Source organism: Hemiscyllium ocellatum, chromosome 48 (genome assembly GCF_020745735.1).
Source record: "Hemiscyllium ocellatum isolate sHemOce1 chromosome 48, sHemOce1.pat.X.cur, whole genome shotgun sequence".
Lineage (NCBI taxonomy): Eukaryota > Metazoa > Chordata > Chondrichthyes > Orectolobiformes > Hemiscylliidae > Hemiscyllium > Hemiscyllium ocellatum.
This window is the reverse complement of record NC_083448.1, coordinates 20445903-20467198: the sequence shown is the minus strand read 5'-3', so window position 1 is coordinate 20467198 and position 21296 is coordinate 20445903. Positions and strand designations below refer to the sequence as shown.

At 45.3% G+C, this 21296-nt stretch overlaps 2 protein-coding genes across 5 annotated transcripts in view; one reads left to right on the top strand and one right to left on the bottom strand.

The window, feature by feature from the left end:
* Positions 1-116: 116 nt before the first annotated feature.
* On the top strand, positions 117-7068 carry pbdc1 (polysaccharide biosynthesis domain containing 1). Its single transcript, XM_060856432.1, has 6 exons — positions 117-389; positions 2076-2141; positions 4053-4112; positions 5491-5631; positions 5725-5836; positions 5991-7068. The coding sequence occupies exons 1-6, from the start codon at positions 369-371 to the stop codon at positions 6182-6184; spliced, it is 594 nt and encodes a 197-aa protein (XP_060712415.1). The 5' UTR covers positions 117-368; the 3' UTR covers positions 6185-7068.
* The window catches only part of xpo7 (exportin 7), a 106262-nt gene continuing 91889 nt past the window's right edge, over positions 6924-21296 (bottom strand). For all 4 annotated transcript variants that reach the window (XM_060856428.1, XM_060856426.1, XM_060856427.1 and 1 more), the window contains 5 exons: positions 18136-18274; positions 16345-16505; positions 10888-10986; positions 9012-9139; positions 6924-7837 (listed from right to left, as the gene is read on the bottom strand). In XM_060856428.1, coding sequence (XP_060712411.1) covers positions 7744-7837; positions 9012-9139; positions 10888-10986; positions 16345-16505; positions 18136-18274 — 621 coding nt within the window. In that variant the 3' untranslated portion in view covers positions 6924-7743. The remainder of the gene's footprint in view (positions 7838-9011; positions 9140-10887; positions 10987-16344; positions 16506-18135; positions 18275-21296) is intronic.

Below are 21296 nucleotides of genomic sequence, written 5' to 3'. Positions count from 1 at the left end.
AGCACCACGGGAAATGAAAACCAGCCCAAAAATAAATTTATTTTTTGTTTTTTGCGAAGGGAATGTAAATGCAGCCGGGCAGGAGGGGCAGCGAGGGGCAGCGGGAGGCTGCAAGCTGCAAATGGTTACATCCGCCGCCTGGCAACAAACATGTAACAAAGGGACAAAAAGGCAACATTTGACCTTTCACCCCCCGACACAAACTGATACAAACCCAGGCAGGGGGCTGCTTCCGGGAAATCCATGACCCACTGCAGCTTGTCTCTGTGTGGCTGCTGGGTTTAAACAGGTTGCTGATTTATTTTTAATGTTTTTTTGGGGGGGTTGACCTTTGACCTTTGCCTGAGGAGAGCAGCAGCAGCAGCAGCATGGCAGGTCTAGGATCTCTGGTGAGTCCTCTTGGCCCCTTTTGTCTCCTGCTTTCCCAAAGGGTGGTATTCCTGCTCCTCTCTCTCTCTCACTCACACCCCCCATCTCTTCTGTCTGGGTCTGTGCACTCCTGCCCACACCCACACTTCACGTGGAGGTGCCAGGGTTGGGCTGCGGGGGGGGGGGGGGGGGAAGCAGCAAGTTAAAAACAGCACAGTACCAGGATATAGGGTCTGATAGGTTACAAATGGCTTCAAATTTTAAACTTTGCCCCCACCCCGAGTCTGTGGGTCTCCCCTCACTTAGACCCCTGTTTCTAAGCTGATGTGAAACAGCCTGCTCCGGCGGGGGATCACTGCCCAGTGTTTCAGATCAGGTCCTTTCCTCGCGGTCACGACGTGGGATCTTGCTGTGCACAGATTGACCCCCCCCTCCCCCGGCCTTGCCCGTGAATGTTTTTGCGACAGAATATTTCTCAAACCAAAGCTGCTTCTGGTAAACTGTCTCTCTTGCTGCGGAATTTCTCAAGCACGGGTTGGGTCAGGAATGGAGGTGATCACTCCCCGGACCTGCCGGGTTGAATTATTATCATTGCAGAGTCTTCTCCACTGCATGTGGCACCTCTTTACCCGCCTCACCTTACCCTGACCACTTCTCTGGCCGTCCTACAGGCCACATGCCTCTCCAGGAACCTCCATTCAACTCGTGTGGTGTTGAACCCCATCGAGAACTATGAGGACAAGTGACCGAAAGTGGAGTCAGAGGCAAAAGGTTTTACAAGGTTCTTAAAGGAGAGCTTCCTGGAAGAAATTTTAGATCTTGGGCTGTTTGTGTTTGAAGGCAATAGCCACAGGGGAATACAGGTCAATATTGGAGGACTGCAGGAATCTGACAGAGTTGTAAGTCTTTTGCAATTTGGGATTCTTTTCAGTAAAGGAATTAAGGAGAGGGTGGGTAAGTGGAGCTGAGGCCCTGAAAAGATCAGCCATGATCTTATTGAATGGTACAATGGGTTCCTTGGGCTAGATGGCTGACTCCTGCTCCTATTTCTTATGTTCTCGTGATTATGGTCAGCTTGAACTGATTGGTCCAAAGAGTGTGTTTCCATGCTGTGTGACTCATATGAATGCTGATCTCACTACCTTGCTTGTCTTTTCATTCTTTGATCTATCAAATTTGCCACATTATTGGTATTTCAACGAGAAACGAAGATCCAAGCCCTTGTCCGAGATCCTCGGGCAGTTTCCCACGAGGACCCAGATAACTATTGGCTGACCAGTACCGACTCTGCCGCCAATACTACATTCAACCAAATAAGCACTGATCTAATTCCTGTTTGGAAGTTGTACAAATTGGAGTTCCTGCATCAGTTCCTCGGAGTTATTACTTAGCCAAAATATTTAACTGGTGTTCAACTGCGTGGGCTATCTTGAGGCAATGGAAGCTGACCCAGAGTTACAAACACAAACTTATTCTATTGAAATTGTGACTAACCTGTGTGTGTCCAAGTATTGAACTGAGCATTTTGATATTTTAATTGCTGATGAATTCTGTTAGTATCTCAGAATCTGGGCGATAATCGAGTCATGTATAGGGTATTTGCTTTTGCTCTGAAGAATGATGTTGGAAGTTGTTGTCTGGTAAGGATTAAGATCGGACCTGCTACCACAAACTGATCACTGCCTCTTGTTTCTATCTCCTGTCAGAATGCTGGTGAGTTGATGTCTGTGGCCCAAAGCCTTTCCCAGCCAGCAGATTCTTACCTAAATGATGTGAGTATTTGATTCTGGTGTCTGTATTCTTGAATTGGAATGAATATTGCGAGACAATTCCCTCCATGACACAGTCATCAATCCTCAAAAATGGTTATGTCCTGCATTATCCTTGTCCTCCCGTTTCTGGTAGGATTTCAGTTCCTGATTGTTGTCAGCTGTTATCCAGTTGACAAGCCCACTATATCAAAATCTGTTCTAGTTTTTCATTCCTGGCACGTGTGGTCAATGCCCATTTCATGGAGTCCTCGTGTGGTGGTGAGTCAGTCTCTCAAAGCAGCTGTCTGACTGGGAAAGGTACAAACACAAGATTTACTCCAGGACTTAAAGCCACCAACACTGAAGACACAGTGACATATTTCCCAAGCAGGTTGGTGAGTGAGGTGAAGGTGGGGGTGTGCCCATCTATTCACTGCCCTTGTCCGTCGCGGTGGGAAAGGTTGTGGGTGTGGGAAAAACCAAAGGAATCTGGGCCAGTTGCTGCAGTACATCTTGTAGATGGTACACGCTGCAGCCAATGTGTGTCACTGCTAGAGGGATGAGTGGAATGGGTGAACTGGTGAGTACAACCTCCCAATCTTGATCCAGGTGACTGTCAAAGCTCCTGGACAGCTGGCTTACATTTTCACATCCCCAAGTCACACAACAAAATCATGAGCAGCAATTATTGGTCAATGTCACGAGTCATCGTTTTTCCACAAGCAACATATTGTAACAGTACTTGAAGTAGTTCGAGACTGAGGTGGAAGGATCAGTGTGAAGTGGAAGTCTCTTATAACTAGCTGTTTGAGTGAGGTGGATCAAACTGTGCAAGTTTTTATACATGTCCTGATGAACTTTGCTGTATCAACAAACTCTTTACTTGTAGACAACTTTATGTTTGAGGAAAGGGTAAAAACTTTCCTCTTTAAAGTGGACCTGCCTGACAGGTGTTGTTCATCGTACTCAATTTCTTTCTCAGTCTGCCAGAGATCAAAGAGTTTGCAGGACAACAGCAAAAGGTGGCACTATCATTCCAGAGTCTCAGTGCTGGACTTTCCTTCCAAAAAGAATGTTTGCCTGAATAGATGCAGACAGGGGATTGAACTGATTTTCTCAGGATTAGAATTAAAAAATGCAGACAAGAAAGGGCAGGTCATGGAGCATCTAGTGTGGAGAGAGATCAAGTTAACTTTTCAGATTGAAGATCTTTGCTTCAAACTGCTGGAAGGTCATTGAGCTGAAACAGTTTGGTCAGAAACTAAGGAGGTGGTTACTGAATGTATGTTGAACACAGAACGTTTTCTCCCAGAGTACAGACATCAGGACATAGATTTCAAACACATCAGTGATCATTCTAATGGTTGGTCTGTGAGGAAAGTTTTTCAACATCACAACAGACAGTTGGAATGAGAACTGAGAGACAGGCGTAAGTGAACACAATAGCTCGAAAAGCAAAGCTTCTACCTTGGACCATGTGAGGACATAGGTTCAAGGCAGACAGACCTGCTTCAAAATGGGAACAACATCTTGTGTCCTTCATGTTTAAAAAAAAAAGTCTTCTCAGGAAGCAAGCTGATGTGGGATTACAGAATCATAGAACAGTGAGCATAACTGGCCATCATTTCTGCAAGGGAGGAACTAAACAAGGCCCACTGCCCTGTGCATTCCTTTCCTGTTCTGCATAGGTTTGCTGGTGCACTTGCCTTGGGAAATTGAACCTGGCTACACCAGCCTCTCAAGGAAACGATCCAAATCCCTTTGAACCACTCTGAAATGTTCCAATTAAGTCCAGCACAACACTCTGCTGTATGTGTTAAAAATGCAGACAGTAAGTTGACCTTACCTCTGTGTATTGCCAGTTTTTATTAAACAACGCCCCCCCCCCCACCCAGAATTTAGTGTTACGTAATTCTGCCCATTGTTTTACAGCCGAACCTTGAAATGATATGGGCTATGAAAGCTTATCAACATGCTGAGATTTATTTCAATGTAAGTACAAATTTCTTTTTGCTATATTCTTGTTTAAAGGCTTTTATTTGATTCTACATGGATGAGGAATCAATGTAAAAGTAAGGACAGGGTCATGATGACACAGTAAAGAGAATTTCCATCTTTGTGATACAGAAGAGCACTTCATCCATTAGATAAAGTCCTCTGATGGCCATGAACACATCATGATGAAATACAATTGGATAGTCACCCCAAGGTAATGAATAATGAAATTGGCAAGAGCTTGTCAATTTACTCGGCCAAAAGGTTCCTGAACCCACAATAACCTTCCTGCAAGGTTGACAAATGCATAGATCCAATGTGTTGCCAATGCAGTTTCAGAAACATACCGACCTTGTTAAAAGCAAGGTAGCAATTGTTTGAAAGGTAGAACCAACATTAGTTGAAATAAACCTTGGATTGCCAGTTGACATAATTCCCACATGGAGCAAAACGGCACCACGTTCCACTGCCTGACCCAGGTCTGTACCCAATGTCGGGGAAACCCAATCTGTTTGGGATTCGGACCGTTCGTACGGAATCATGCTGAGTATGGTGGTAACAGGAGAAAGGCTCATTTATCACCAAAAACATGGAACCCAGAGAATGGATCAATATTACTGTGCCCTGAGAAATACTGAAGTACTTGGACCATTCCTTCATTGATGTCAGTAACAGACCCAGGTCATATACCTCTTTTTAGCAGTGATGTTGGGAACGTGGAAATTGTTCCTACAAATACATTGTCAGTCACCGTGAGACAGGAGGAGGGATGTAACCATTTTCTAGGCAGGGTGTGCATCCTTTGTAAATGTCAACATTCACAAGGGATCTCCACAAAGGTCCATTTTCCATTTGACTGTGAAAGTCAGGGTATTTTTGGCTTTTTATCACCATTTTCAGCATTCTAATGGCAATATTAACAGGTTTTTGAGTTGGAATATACCCATCTCTGCTGTACATGCCAAGAAATTTCAGGATGCATCAATTCTTAAGGAGAATCCTGAGATGTGATCACAGGTCCGAGGGAGTCTGTGCAAGTCTCAAATCAAAACAGACCATGACTTGACTGTGGATACATGAGTCAGGGAAAATGTAGGGGAATAGGTGTGGGTGGCTTTCACTTCAGAGGGTCGGTGTGGAGTTGTTGGGCCGAAGAGCCTGTTTCCGCAGTGTAGGGATTCTATCTCTCAAATGAATAAAGTAGTAAAAGGGTCCAGATCTGTGTCACAACTGCAAGTGCTCCCTGGGAGTGTCTCAGTATTTGGGAAAGCCCAATCTGACAACAGTGGGAAGTTTATTTCTTTTATTTCACATTATTGCCATGAGTACATAAACCACTCTTTGTGATTCGCGGTACCTCTGTTTCCTTTCAAAGCTCATTTGTTCAGTTGACCCAACATTTCTGAAACTGACCAGAGAAGACGATCAAATTTACACAGAGTTCAGGAAGCAGTTCAGGGACTTGAAAATCGACGTACTGGATCCAGCCAAGTTGAAGTCAGACGCGGCCAAACAAGTGAGTTCCTTTTAATTTGGTGTTCTTGTAGCCATGTTCCTGACTGCTTGTGGGACTTTTGCCTCATTGAATCTCCGTTCTCTCCTCTTGCAGCAATGGCGCCCATTCTGCCTGCAGTTTGAAACACTGGTCGAAGACTTCAACTACGGCACGCTTCTGCGGCTGGACTGCTCAAAAGATTACGTGGAGGAAAACACGATATTCGGTTAGGGGTGACAGAGGGGAAGCAAAATGGAGGGAGGCACGGAAGGGAAATGGGGGAGGGGGAAGGGAATTGCAAATAAAAAAAAGAGTACATGCGAATACGGTTTGTTATGGATCTCTTATGTGCTTTTCTGATTCCATCTTTCCCCACTCAGCTACCAGGATCCAATTCTTCGCCATTGAAATAGCCCGGAATCGCGAGGGCTACAACACCATGGTCTATGAGAGATCAACAAAAGCCAAGACTGCTCATGCTGCTGACAAGGTGACTGAAGTCTCCACTGAGCAAGAAGAACCACTGGCCCAGCCAGCAGGGTTAGCTGGGGAAGAAAACGCTGCACATTCATAGCAGATTAGAGGGACACACACTGGAGTGGCTGCATCATATTCTACTGCTTGTCAAGAAGTGAGACTGCTCCAGGTCACAGAATTTAAGCCAGAGCTCCATGTGTGAAAGCTTCAGTATAAAACCAGACACAAGTGCTCTTGGAGGCACCTGGACAAATACGGACAACTCTGTCTTAAGACTCTTTATCCCAGAATGGTTCTATGTTGCCGAGTTTTATCAAACATGGTCCGGTTACAGGTTTTGCAAAGCCTATTTAATCAGCTTCAAACCTCTCTCTGATGCCAAACATGGCAAAGGCATCCCGTGGAATGCAAAGAGGCAGATGAACACAGATTGAGAGACACCACATGATTATTTATATCACTATACACACTAGAAAAACAAGGACTGAGGGTGGAAATGGCAGGGAGGACAGGGAGAAGAATTGAAAGCTGGGGGAAGACAAAGAGTATTGGGTGAAGAAGCAAAGAGAGGGGAGGATGGCTTGATGTATTTAATCAGTTGCTTTTGGGTAATACTATCCATGTAATCCAAACCCCTCTGAAAATTCGACGACATGAGGTAAAACAAATGGGAGAAGCAGCAAATTGAGCAGTTTTGTTTGGGGGAAGGGGAGGGGTTTGGTGACAGGGAAGGATAGGAGGGAGCAGTGTTGGGATATCAAGAGCAACTTGCCCACTCCTTGAGGCAGCTGCTTTCCTGCTGCGTAGTTGAAGCACGGGAGACACCTTTCTGTACAAACCATTGACAGTTTATTCGCAGTCACAATGCTTACACTAGATGCAGCAAACATTCTTACATACCAACCTACCTGATCACGCAGTGATTCGGAAATGTTTAGTCAGAACATTCAGTGGAAAGGAACAATAAAAATATATAATCCATTGGTTTTCTGTTCCTTTGTGAATATAAATGAGCTGTGCTCAACACATAATTAGCAGCAACAGGATCTGTTACTTTTTCTACAGAAATTCCCTAATCACTAGTGGAACAATTGTTTGAAAAATATGGACAGTTGGGAGTGAAATCCACATGAGGTGGTACGTTTAGCTTCAGTCCTTATTTGTACAGTTTCAGACTTGATGTTGCAGAGCTCTGTATCTAACCAAACTCCCACACACATTCCACCCCATCTACCTGATACCAGCCAAGTCTCTCAGCATCATGCTCCCAACTCTAAAAATTTCAATCACAACTCTTTTGTTTCTCTCTCTCTCTCTTTTAATTGATTTCATATAAACATTGTTCAAAATGTCTTAAGAAAAAAATGTACAAGTTTATACAAGGCAGATGAGGGAGCGAGAGCACAAAGGCACTCGCTGTCAGGGTTCGGTTTTCTAAAGGGAGGGTTGGTGACAAGTCCTGCAGTCCAATGCCAGGGGAATCGAGGGAGGGGAGGGCAAGTGGGCACTGCCCATTCACCTTCAACCCCTGCGAGCTGTCCGACTTAACTCTGACCTCAATCCTCCACCCCCTCCCCACCTGTGTAACGTCAATGATGCACATCCCTCCCCCAGTGACCCCGTCCAACCAAGTGGGAAATGCGATACAGATAGGTGTCAGCTCATCATGTCGCTGCTGTTGACACCATATGTGGAATTCTTCATCGAGTCATTCACTTCCCTCCGAAACACTGACAAGTTCTGGGTGAATCTAAACAACAAAAGCAACAGCAAGTTAACATGGACCGATGCTTCCATATCCCCCTCAACACACAACCTGCAATACTCTCCCATGTTCACAGTCTGAGTTACTGTAAATTGGCAGCATCACAGCATATCTCAATGATAAAACATCTCACACAACGCAAGTAACACATTTACCCTACTTGAGTATTGCTGGAAAATATGCTCATCTTTACACAACACTCACAAAACAATCCGTGGGATTATGGTATCACAGATGAAAGGAGCATTTATGGTCCTTTGACAAGTTGGCATGTTGAACAGCCCAAGGCATTTGGCTCATTTTACCAGTGCTGGCTCGCTGAAAGAGGGAACCAGTACATCGACCAGCCTGATCTTTCCTCACTGTTGTGACATGTCATGCCTTTCCCAAGTTATTACTCATTGTATTTCTACAACCCTGTTAGGCATTCCAGATTCTTGAACCTTCCCAGATGATGAAGTGAAGGTGTTGTTAACAATGCCAGAATGGCCAGCATTTTGACACTCGGATGAAGAAGGAGGGAAGTGGTCTGACAGAGTTGTGACTGCAGCCTTTACGGACGGTAAAGGTCAGAGGTTTGCAAGAGGCTGTTATATTGCTGTAGTACATGCTTTAGAAGGTGGACCCTGCCGCCCCCGTGTGCTGATATGCTATTTAGCCTCTTGTCCTGCATTCACCTCGGTGAGACAGACATTTTGGGGAGGAGGGAAGCTAACCACAGGATATCAATTCTTTTATCTGGACTGTGCAACTGATGCCACATTCCTGTATCGGCTTTGAGGCAGATTAATATTGTTACCGTCGATTATATTGGAACCATTTCAAACATCTTAAACTGAGAACAAGCCACAGCTTCTGGCTTAATTCTCGTAGCAGCAGCAGCAGCAGCAGCAGCATCTTTCTGAATATTGACCAAACACAGTCAATTATTCCATTCCCTGTGAACCTTGGCTGCAGCACTAGCTCTCTCAGTTTCTCCCGATTAACGATATACCTCAGGCCATTCTGGTAAAAGCTTTGCATTTTCCTGGTCCCTTGACCTATCCAGGGGGCAACAGGCTGACAGTAGCTGATTTTCTCTTTGTGGTTAACAGAAAAGGAGCCTGCAATTTGAGGGAGCACAAACACCGTCCGGTATGACAGATTTATCAAAGGTTACCTGTCTCTGTTTTTGGTCAACAGGTTCCGCTCAATCCCTTCCATCAGATTCTCAAAGCAGAGGTGCATGGCTTGTTGCTTCTCTGGAGGCTGGCTGTTCACAATACTGTTCCTCAAGTCAGCAAAATACTGCAGGGGACAAGAAACAAAGACATTCCAAGGAAGGTTAGCTTCAGAGACTTAGCTTACAAGGAAAGATGATGATCTTCTGGGATACAGCTTTACACAGTGCCCAGCGTGGAGAGCTTTTTTCATGTCTTTGTTCCGAAACTCAAGCTTGGGAGTGCAATGCCATCTCCAAGACTTGAGCATGGTAATGTAGGTTGGTGATAACAGTGCAATGCTCACAAAGCGCTGCCATAATCAAGTCACTCTTGATGGAGAGCTGTTTGACTGCAGTAGGCATTGTTGATGAGCACAGACTGATCTGCCATAAACCAAGCAGTGGGGGAAGCCTTGGGATTGCACTGGTGATGGTGGGCTCAGCAAAGACCAGGGGATGGCAGTAGATGATACTGCTTGTGTGGCAGGATGTGGGGAGAAATTTCAGCCATCAGACTGCAACTGGCCCTCACTCTCCCAGCACAGCTCACATTTGGTGACACGATCAGCTGAACCTTGCCAGGCTATCTGCACCAAGTCATCCCTCCAACAAGTCATCCCTCCAACTTTAATCGGAGTGAAACTGGTCCAAGTTGAGTCACCTCTGAGTCTCTGAAAATAGTGAGCTCAGTGGGTAGTACTCTTGCCTTTGAGTCAAAGGTTTACAGTGTCAATCCAGGAACTGAACACATCATCTCCCTGTTTAACACAGAGGAAATGCAGCACTGATGGGGATGACTATGACATTAGACTAAACCACGACCCTGGCTGCCAGTTCAAATGAACATGAAAACAAAGGGCATCTTCCACTGTCATCATGAGCAATCCAGCTAGTTCAGGAAATTCCCAGCCCTGGGGAGTGCTGCTGAGCAAACAGACCTTGAAGGTGGAATCACAGCTAACCAGGATAGTGAAGGAGCCATTTGGTACGCTTTACTTTATTGGTCAGAGCATTGATATACAAGTTTGGGAGGTCCAGCTGTATAGGATACTGGTGAGTCCACTTTCAGAACAGTGTTCAATTCTGGTCACCCTACTGGAGAAAAGATTTCGTTCAACTTGAAAGGTACAGAAATGATTTACAAGGGTATTGCCAGAGCTGGAGATTTAAGCTCCAGGGAGAGGCTGTTTGTGTCGGTGGCTGAGGGGTGACCTCACAGAGGTTAATAAAATCACAAGGGGGGTGGATAGCATGAATAGCTGAGGTCTTTTTTCAAGGGAAGAGGAGTTCAAAGTTGGAGGGCACAGGTTTCGGGTGAGAAGGGAAATATTCAAAGGGACCTGACAGGTAACCTTTTCACATGGTGTGGGGTGCGTGTATGGAATGAGCTGCCAGAGGAAGTGGTGGAGGCTGGTATAACTGCAACATTTAAAAGGCACCTGGATGGGTATATGAATAGGAAGGGTTTAGACAGATATGGGGCGGGTCCTGGCAAATGGGAATAGATGAGGTTGGGATATCTAGTCAGCATGGACGAGATGGACCAAAGGGTCTCTTTCCATGCTCTACGTCTCGCTGACTGTATTGTGGTTATGCATGTCAACCAGGTTCCAATTCGGAAAGTCATTAGCTGGCTGTGAATTCATATGGATCAGAACAACAAAGTGAGTGACACAACAGAAAAACTAAATTTATTCTTCCTCCCCTTGTCGAAACCTCCCAAGTGACCTGTGGCCAGGCACTGCACTGTTATCCATCCAATATATGTCCACATCTAGGGGAACTGTTGTGGGCCCCAGAGTCCAGTCAGAGATAGTCTGGCCTTAGACCTCACCTTTTCATTGAGGAGAATTAATCCAAGCAGAGGGCGTGACATGGACCATTGATTTCTGCAGTCTTCAAAAATGATGATGTTCAGAACTGTGGAGAGCATCTGGAGCAGAAAACCCAATGATGAACAAGTGGGAAAAGGTTTCTGAGACACTGATATTAATTTAGAAGTCAGCCAAAGAATTAATTCAGCTCTGGGAATTAATGAAATAGGAAATCATCACACACCCGACTAGAATCGAATCATCAAATGGCATTGTGAGAGTTGTGTCAACCTGCAGTGGCTCTCATGACCAGCTTTAAACATGGAAACAGGGGTCACGCAATAGGCCATTCAGCCCTTTGAGCTTGATCCTCCATTTGCTGTGATCATCACCCAACTCAAGTGCGTGTTGCTGCCTTTCATCATATCCTTCAATCCCTTTGGATCCCAAACACTCTATCTGACTCTTGCTTTAAATCAGAGTTTGGCCCTGACTGCTTTCTGTGGGAGCAGCAGGCTCCCACAGGCTCCCCACTCTGGGTCAAGACATTTCTTCCCATCTCAGTCCAAAATCTTTTACCCCGAAGTCGAGGATTGAGCACCTGCTTCTGAACTTCCCCACCATCAGCAAAAACCTTCCTGCATCGACCCTATCTGTTCCTGTTTGATCTCCTACAAGAGCCCCCCTCACTCATTTTTTTGAACACCAGCAAATATTATCCCAAGCCATTCAAGCTCACCTCCCATCCCAGCAATCAGCCTGTTAAACCTTCACCGCACTCCCCTGTGGGCAGTAACATCCTTCCTCAGATAAGGAGAGCCAGTGTTTGAAATGTGGGCTCACGAATGCCGTCTAACTGCAGCAGAACATCCCAGCTCCTGTTCTTGAATGCTTGTGTAGGAAAGACCACGATGCAGTTTGCCCTTTTTCTTTTTCAGAGACTAGTCAGTGAGGCCACCCAGGTCTGACTGTACATTGCTTCTCTCCATCACTTGATCCACTGTCATATACTTGCCCCCTCACTCAGCCTGTCCAAAACACATTGCAACATTGAATCCCGACAGTGTAGAAGCAGGCCACTTGACCCACTGAGTCCACACCAAACACCATCCCACCCAGACCCACCTCCCACTCGACCTCTGGAACCCTCTTATTTCCCATGGCTATTCTATTCAGTCTGCACATTCCTGAATATGATGGGTAATTTCTCATGGCCAATCTACCCAACCTGCACATCTTTGGACTGTGGGAGAAAAGCATAGCACCTGGTGGAAACCCATGTCACCACAGGGAGACAGTGCAAACTCTACACAGACAGTCACCAGAGGTGAAATTAAACCTGGGTCCCTGGCACTTTGAGGTTGCAGATGCTAACCACTGAACCACCATGTTGCTCGTTCGTTTGTGATGCATCTCCTCCTCCCCCCTACTTTAGACTTCTCTTCATTACAAAGTTAACCTATTGGCCATTTTGTCTCAGTCCTCCTGAAGGTTGTTACTATTTGTTTAACTCTTAACTGCGCTGAGGTATTAGGGATGGGCAATAAATGCTGGCGAGCCAGTGATGCCCTTGTGAGTGAACAACAACTATGACTGTTCATGCTATCTGTTGTATTTGTCGAGATGGAAAAGCCTCTCAGTATCCCCCAATGTTGCTGCCTCCCTTTGGGTCACCCTCCCGACCCTTGAATTCTATGAGCTGTAGTTCTGCTCTCAGTTCTGTTAGGCAGTATTCTGTCAAACACATGCAAGTCCAAATGTATAAAGCAGAAAGCATTTCCCTCACTAATCAGAAGACAAAATACTGGCCTGATCTTCAGTATTTTTTTCTGCATTGTCAAAGACTCATTTATCAGCTTCTGTCTTTGTGTTCATTGATATGGGTTTCAGATTCTCACAGGAGAAGTTGCAGATTGCATTAACAACAGCCTCAATCTTCATTGCTCCATTCAAACTCAAGCCAGAACTGACAAGGCAGATACAAGTGCATTTCAAACTACAGGATTTATATTGGCTCAAGACGAACAAATAAATTAGAAACAAGCTTTCTTCCTCAAATAACTGACATGCACAACACACGACAAACCATCACCTTCAAACACACCTTGCACAAACCCACGAGGTGATAGCTACATGGCATACGGATCAGACAGTTCCCAAACTATCTTCTGCATCTCAGATCGCAATCTAAATTGAGTTTTTGGATAAAGTGTGAAATAATTGAAGAAGATAAGGCAGTGGATGTTGCCAACATGGACTTCAGTAAAATATTTACCAAGGTCCCTCAGGGCAGGCTGGTCCAGATCTCAGGCTATATTTAATAGCTATAATAGCATTATTGAGAACAGCATTCACAACATTTCTCCCTTCTAATCGGAAAAATAATATTGCTTCGAACCAGAGATTTCACATTGATTGAACAGGATTTCCTAACATTTTCCTGGTTCCCAGTTTGCTGAGTATTCCATTGCTGATCTGTGTAAAACTGCTCTCTCTCCTGTGCAGCCTCCGACTTATCCTTCAGTACTTCCTCTTCATCACACCACAACCCCACCTTGTAGACTGCCTCCCAGTACCATTCCTCATGTTCCCATTGTTCCCAGCGTTTGTCTTTAGCCCCAGAATCCCTTGCAGTCTCCTTCTCCAGCAGCTGCTGAGCAGATGCCCTGACCCTGGAGCTGGCACACGGACCTCCTAATAGGTGATTCATTGGCCTCACCTTCCTGGTAAAATGTTTTTTTTCCCCTTGTTCAATGATGTACTGCTCCTCCAATCAGACAGTTGTCTCCCATGTTACCTCCTGACTGGGAATGCAGCAGGGACACCCCTCTGTACTACCACATAAAGCTCCATCATCACAGTCAAATACCATTCACCTTTCGCAAAGCCATGCTGACTTGCACTTACTGCTCAAAGCTTTATGTTTTGTTCACAGTGTATTATCCATTACATTTTGTTGCAAATGCCAGGCAAGCATGTTTTTGACAAATAAAGACAATTAATTGCAACTGTCATTTCCAGACAGTGCCACCTTCCTGGGATTGACCATAAGCAGGGAGGATTTGGTGTTGCCTTTGCTGACTTCAGTCACTCAACACCGTGCACTCTGTACCCATGCTACCTGCAAAGCACGACATTTCTTCAGAGTCAGAGCAAGAATCATTAACAATTCACAACAACTTACATTTACATGGCTCCTTCAACTTGAGTAAGCATCCCAAGCCGTTTCACAGGAACTTCATAACATAAGATGGCTAAAAGGGGCCATCAAATGTCCTTGGCAAACAGGACGAAGGAGAATCACAAGGAATTATAAATGTATGTAAGCAAATGGCTAACAGGGGAAAGGGTAGGTCCACTCAAGGACAAAGGAAGGAATTTTGGTGTAGAGCTAGAGGAAGTGGGTGCAGTCCTCCATGAGTACTTCACCTTGGTATTCACCAAGGAGGAAGACATGGATGATGTTAAAATTAGGGAGGGGTTTGTTGATATTCAGGTGGTGGTGTTTGGGTGTCTTGAAAAACATGAAAAATAGTTAAGTCCTGAGGGCTTCATGGGATCTATCCCAGGCTACTGAAGGAGGCAATGGAGATGACTGCAGCCTTTACAGAGAGGTCACAGAAGACTGAAGAACAGCTAATGTTGTTCCTTTGTTCAAGGGCAATTCTTGGAGAAGATTCTTAGGGACAGGATTTACTCACCTTTGGAAAAGAAGGAACTTATTAGGGATTGTCAGCATGGCTTTATGTGGGGAAGTCTTGTCTTAAAAAGTTGATTGAGACGTTTGAGGTGGTGATAAGGGTAAGAAGGTGGATATTGCCTACATGGACATCACTGAGGCATTTGACAGTTCCTCATGGAAGGCTGTTCCAGAAGATGAGATCACATGGGATCACGATGGGTTGGTACATTGGATATAAAATTGGCTTGGTCAGAGAAGACCAAGGGTAGTTGTGGAATGCTATTGTTCTCACTGAATGTTTGTGATCAATGGTATTCCACAAGGATCAGTGCTGGGTCCTCTGCTCTTTGTTATCGATATTATATGGATAAAAACAGAGGTGGGTCTGATTATGAAGTTTGCAGATGATAAAACCCAGTGGAGTCATGGACAGTGAGGAAGGTTATCAATGGATACCTCAGGATGACAGATCAGAAAGAAAGCAGGGTGAAGAAATGGCAGATGGAGTTTAATCGAAACAAGTGCAACAGAATATATTTTGGGAGGTCAAATGCAAGAGGCAAGTACACAGTAAATGGCAAGACTCTTGGCAGCATTAATATACAGAGGGATGGTGGAGTTCAAGTCCACAGCTCCCTGAAAGTGGCAACACAAGTGGAAGAGGTAACAGAGAAGACATCTTTGCCTTCATCGGTCCGAGCACTCAGCTTAATAAGTCGGCAAGTCAGGTGACAGTTGTATAAAATGTTAGACAGACCGTAGTGACAGCAGTGTGTCACTATCAGACTGCAAGAACAAGGTGGTGGCTTTGGACAGGGTGGAAAAGAATCTCACCAGGATGCTGCCTGGATTGGAATTAGTTAGTTACAACGAGAGGTTGGATCAACTTGGGTTCATTTCACCAGAGTGCTAGAGGCTGAAGGGAGGACCTGATAGAAGGTTGTGATAGGGTAGATAGTTGGAATGTTTTTCTCACGGTGAAAATGATAAATACTGGAGGGCAAAGGTTTAAGGTGAGATTAATGAGGCAAGGGGTTTTATACATCCAGAACGGTAGATGCATGGAATGTGCTGCCAGGAGAGATGGTCCAAGCAGATCCAATAGCAACGTCAGGCAGGACATATGAACAGCCAGGCTATAGTGTGATTCAGACCATGTGGGAACAGAACAAAAACGGAAATTGCTGGAAAAGCTCAGGCAGCATCTGTGGAGAGAACTCAGAATGAACATTTTGAGTTGAGTGACCCTTCTTCAGAGTGATCCGTTCAGCCTGAAATATTAACTTTGGTTTCTCTCTACAGAGGCTGCCAGACCTGCTGAGCTTTTCCAGCAATTTCAGTTTTCTTGTCTGGTTTACAGCATCAACAGCTCTTTCAGTTTTTACGGAGCTCAGAGTGGCAGCATGGTTGATGCAGACACGGTGGGTGAAGGGTCTGTTCCTGATCTCTACTGTTCTCAGTGACAGTGAAGCACTCAGCAGAAAATATTTCACAAAAAAGCTTGTCCTTTGGGCCAAGGTTAAGGAGTGTCTTGAAGGGGAATAAAAAACACACAAAGGTTTAAGGAGGGGATTCCAGAGTTTCGGGCGTTGGCAGCTGAAAGCAAGGCTGTCATTGATGGAACACTTCACATCAGAGAAGACCAGGAGTGGAGAAAGGCAGGAACACAGATAGCTCCGAAGGTTTTTGGGCTGGAAGGGATGACAGAAATATGGTAACTGTGAGGCGATGGGAGGTAGCTCAGTTCTGACAGGATGACAGCTTGAGAGATTTCCGAATTCCTGCCAGGGTTTACCTGTTGAATCATTTCAGGATGCTGCTGCATGATGTGTAGGAAGCGATCACTCTCCTGGGATAACGGCGTTGTTCGTTTCTTTGTACTGCGGGACAGCTGCTTGAAGAGGTACGTTACAATGTGGTCCAGACTGGAGCAGCAACCGGTACACACCATGGTGTCTGAAAACAAACCAACCGTCAACATCATCAACTCTCTTCCTTTGGCCTCAGGTCTTCTGTGCGAGCCTTTCATTTTACAAGATCATGGTTGACACTGCTTGATGGGCTTGTTCTCTGTCTTGTGTGAACATTGTGCAGTGAAATGGTCACAGGGAAAGACTCGGAAACCCTGGGCCAACCAAATGTCAGGGAACCCTTCTCAAGTCCCAGATAAAGCAGAGCACCATGTCTGGTACTGGGAGTTGATTGAAAGGTGACATACTGATACATCAGACTGCCCTTGGGCTGCATTTCTGATATTCTGACAGGGTTACCTGCCTTACCCTTTAACTTCCCCAAGCCATCCACAAGGTAGTGGAGCTGTGGGCCAGAGCTGGGAGTTTGGTTTGAGTGTGTCAGCGATGGCCTGAACACTGCCTACTGAACAGTAAACCTTCTCCAAGATGCCCTGAAGCTTTGGCCGGGGAGTAGTGAGCGTGGGACCAAGTATCCATGTCATTTTGGAATGAAATAAGGGACGACTTGCCAAAGGATAGATTTGATTAACAGTGGGAAACATGTCCATTTGGTTCTCTGTCGGACAATGTTGCTGGCCAATGGCCACTGGAAAATGAGAAGCAAACTAACATACTAAAGGAGAAAGTGAGGACTGTAGATGCTGGAGATCAGAGCTTAAAAACGTGTTGCTGGAAAAGCGCAGCAGGTCAGGCAGCATCAAAGGAGCAGGAGAATCGACGTTTCAGGCATAAGCCCTTCTTCAGGATTCCTGAAGAAGGGCTTATGCCCGAAACGTCGATTCTCCTGTTCCTTTGATGCTGCCTGACCTGCTGCGCTTTTCCAGCAACACATTTTTAAGCACTAACATACAAAAGGGCTGATTTTCCTCACACACACACACTACTCTGAATTGACTTAGTGGCCACATGACTCACTCCTTCAGGTCCTACATCCAATATGGTGCGCTGTGACTCAGTGGCATGAGCTCTTGCATTCCTCAATCAGGGAGGGTCGTACTTCAGAGACTGCAGCACACAGTTCAAATCAACACGCCCCCTCGGACTGAGCCTCTGACGTTCAGATGTGCTATGACACATGTGCCGTACCACAAGTGAAAGGGCAACAGAACTCTTCCTGGTAAATTGGCTAACATTTCTCAGAGTAACAATATAACCACAAACAAGTTGTCTGTCAGGTCATTAGCACATGGTTGATCAAGTCCACGTTCTCATGAATTCATGCTTATCTGAACGTGTCAGCAATATACTTAACTGATATGATTCAGCAAATTATGACAGAAGAGTGCTGAAAGCCCTTCACAACTTCCAGGCCCACAATACTCCGAGGCAAACGAGCAGGTTTGCAACGTGAGCACAGGCTGGATTATGCTGCCAGGGTTTCTACAGTGTTTACTAAGTATCAGCAGCTGGAAAAGGGACAAGTCCCAATGTAGCAACTGTGAAACTTTCTGAACAGAGGTCTCCACAGTGAGAGGTGTCTGTACAACCATGAACCTAACTATGTCCAGATCGCACCCATTTGGCTGATAGACCTCAATATAAATTCCTGAGAGAGAGTTCGTAAAGTTTGATTAATGCTTAATTGTTTGCCAACTGAATGACAAGTGACTTACCCAGTGCGGTAAGACCTTCTGAAATGGAGGACAGAATGTACATGATAACATGAGGTTCCAGGCTGGCAATAAAATTCATGTGGTCCTGGGTAAGAACTTCTAACAAGGAGTAATAGGACTGACTGAGCTTGGGGTAATCCTGGGGGGAGGAAAATGAGAAAACAATGGAACATTAAGTTGCAGAAAGCAAAGAGCAAGAGTTTGGAGAGAGCTTCAAACAAGGACAATTGTTGGAACACAGAAAACTGGGTAAGGATGTGAACCTCAGGACAAAGCAGCAGGTTAGAAACCTTAACTGCCATGAGAAGGGAAACAGCAGATATCAGCACCCATGTGTCATTCATTAAACCAATTCATCACTAAACAAAATGCAAGCTTCCATGACAGTTTCAACTTTGTGCCATCTCGTCTTTGCAAACAAAAAGAGACAATGGTAATTCTAAGTTTTGGTCCATGGATTCTCACAAAATGTTCCAGGCTTCCCATCTGGCTTAGGATCAGCGACTGGATGTCAGATTCTGAGGCACCCAGCCGTGGGCTGGGAGATGCGGGGTATTTGTCCATGGGTAGAAAGTAACATCAGTCAAGGGGGTGGCACAATGTTACAACAGAATCAGGGAACAGTAAGAACAAAGAAGATGGTAAAAGAGGGGGAGGTGTGGCATTGTTAGTCAAGGACAGTATTACTGTGGCAGAAAGGACATTTGAGGACTCGTCTACTGAGGTAGTATGGGCTGAGATTAGGGAGAGGTCACCCCTGTTGGGAGCTTTCTATAGGCCTCTGAACAGTTCTAGAGATGCAGAGGATAGCAAAGCTAACTGTCGTTAGGAGCAAGAGTGACAGGGTAGTTGTCATGGGGGACTTTAACTTTCCAAATATTGAATGGGAATACTAAGTACTTTAGAGGGGTCAGTTTTTGTCCACTGTGTGCAGGAGGGTTTCCTGACAGTGTGTAGACAGGCCAACAAGAGGCAAGGTCACATTGGATTTGGTACTGGGTAATGAAGCTGGCCAGGTATTAGATTTGGAGGCAGGAGAGCACTTTGGTGATAGCGACTACAATTCAGTTAAGCTTAATTTAGCAATGGAAAGGGATACGAAGACTTATAGTTGGGGGCAAGACAATTACAATGCAATTAGGTAAGAATTAGAAAGCATAGGATGGGGAAGGAAGGTGCAGGGGATGGGCAAATTGGAAATGTGGAGCTTATTCAAGGAATAGCTACTACTTGTCCTTGATCACTATCTACCTGTCAGGCAGGGAGGATGCGGCCGAGTGAGGGAGCCGTGGTTTACTAAAGAAGTTGAAACTCTTGTCAAGAGGAAGAAGGCGGCTTATGTAAGGAGGAGATGTGAACTCTCAGTTGGGTGTTTGAGAGTTACGGGTTAGCCAGGAAAGACCGAAAGAGAGAGCTAAGAGGAGCCAGGAAGGGACATGAGAAGTCGTTAGTGGATAGGATCAAGGAAAACCCTAAGGCTTTCTACAGGTATATGAGGATTAAAAGAATGACTAGAGTAAGTTTCGGGTCAATTAAGGATAGTAGTGGGAAGTTGTGCGTGCAATCAGAAGAGTTGGGGAAGCAGGAAATGAATATTTTTCGGCAGTATTTACATTAGAAAAAGACAATGTTGTCGAGAAGAATACCGAGATACAGGCTACTAGACAAGATGGAATTGAGGTTCACAAGGAGGAGGTGTTAGCAAGTGTGAAAAAAGGTAAGTCCCCTGGGCCAGATGGCATCTATCGTAGGATTCTCTGGGAAGCCAAGGCAGTAATTGCAGCGCCTTTGGCTTTGACCTTTACGCCATCATTGTCTACAGGAATAGTGGCAGAAGATTGGAGGATAGCAAATGTTGTTCCTTTGTTCAAGAAGGGGAGTAGAGACAATCCTGGAAATTATAGACCAGTGAGCCTTACTTCGGTCGTGGGTCAAGTGTTGGAAAAAGTTATGAGAGATCGGATCTATAATCATCGAGAAAGGAATAAGTTGATAAGAGATAGTCAACAGGGTTTTGTGAAAGGTAGGCCGTGCCTCACAAACCTTATTGAGTGCTTTGAGAAGGTGATCAAATCGGTGGATGAGGGTAAAGCAGTTGATGTGGTGTACTTAGATTTCAGTAAGGTTCCCCACGGTAGGCAATTGCAGAAAATGACATTGGGGGCGTTGTAGCGGTTTGGATCAGACACTGGCTAGCTGAAAGAAGACAGAGGGTGGTGGTTGGTGGGAAATGTTCATCCAGGAGTTCACTTACTATTGGGGTACCACAAGGATCTGTTTTGGGGTCACTGGTGTTTGCCATTTTCATAAATGACCAAGAGGAGGGCATAGAAGGATGGGTTAGTAAATTAGTCGATGACACTAAGGTAGGTAGGGTTATGGTTCATGCTGAAGGATGTTCTAAGTTACAGAGGGACATGGATAAGCTGCAGAGCTGGGCTGAGAGGTGGCAAATGGAGTTTAATGCAGAAAAGAGAGAGGTGATTCACTTTGGTTGGAGTAACCGGAATGTAGAGTACTGGGCTAATGGTAAGATTTTTGGTAGTGTAGGTGGGCAGAGAGAGTCTGTGTCCATGTACATAGATCCCTGAAGGTACCACCCAGGTTGATAGGGTTGTTAAGAAGGCAAGCGGTGCTATAGCAGAGGGATTGAGTTTCAGAACAATGGGATGATGCTGCAGCTGTACAAAACTCTGGTGCGGCCGCACTTGGAGTATTGCATACAGTTCTGGTCACCGCATTATAGGAAGGATGTGGAAGCTTTGGAAAGGATGCAGAGGAGATTTACCAGGGTGTTGCCTGGTATGGAGAGAAGGTCTTATGAGGAAAGGCTGAGGGACTTGAGGCTGCTTTCATTGGGCAGCAGAAGGTTGAGAGGTGACTTAATTGAGACATATAAGATAATCGGAGGGTTAGATAGGGAGGACAGGGAGAGCCTTTTTCCTCGGATGATGATGGCTAGCATGAGGGGACACAGCTTTAAATTGAGGGGTGACAGGTATAGGATGGATGTCAGAGGTAGTTTTTTTATTCAGAGTAGTCGGGGTGCAGAACGCACTGCCTGCAACAGCAGGAGACTCGCCAATTTTAAGGGAAGTTAAATGGTCATTGGATAGGCATATGGACGAGAATGGAATAACGTAGGTTAGATGGGTTTCAGA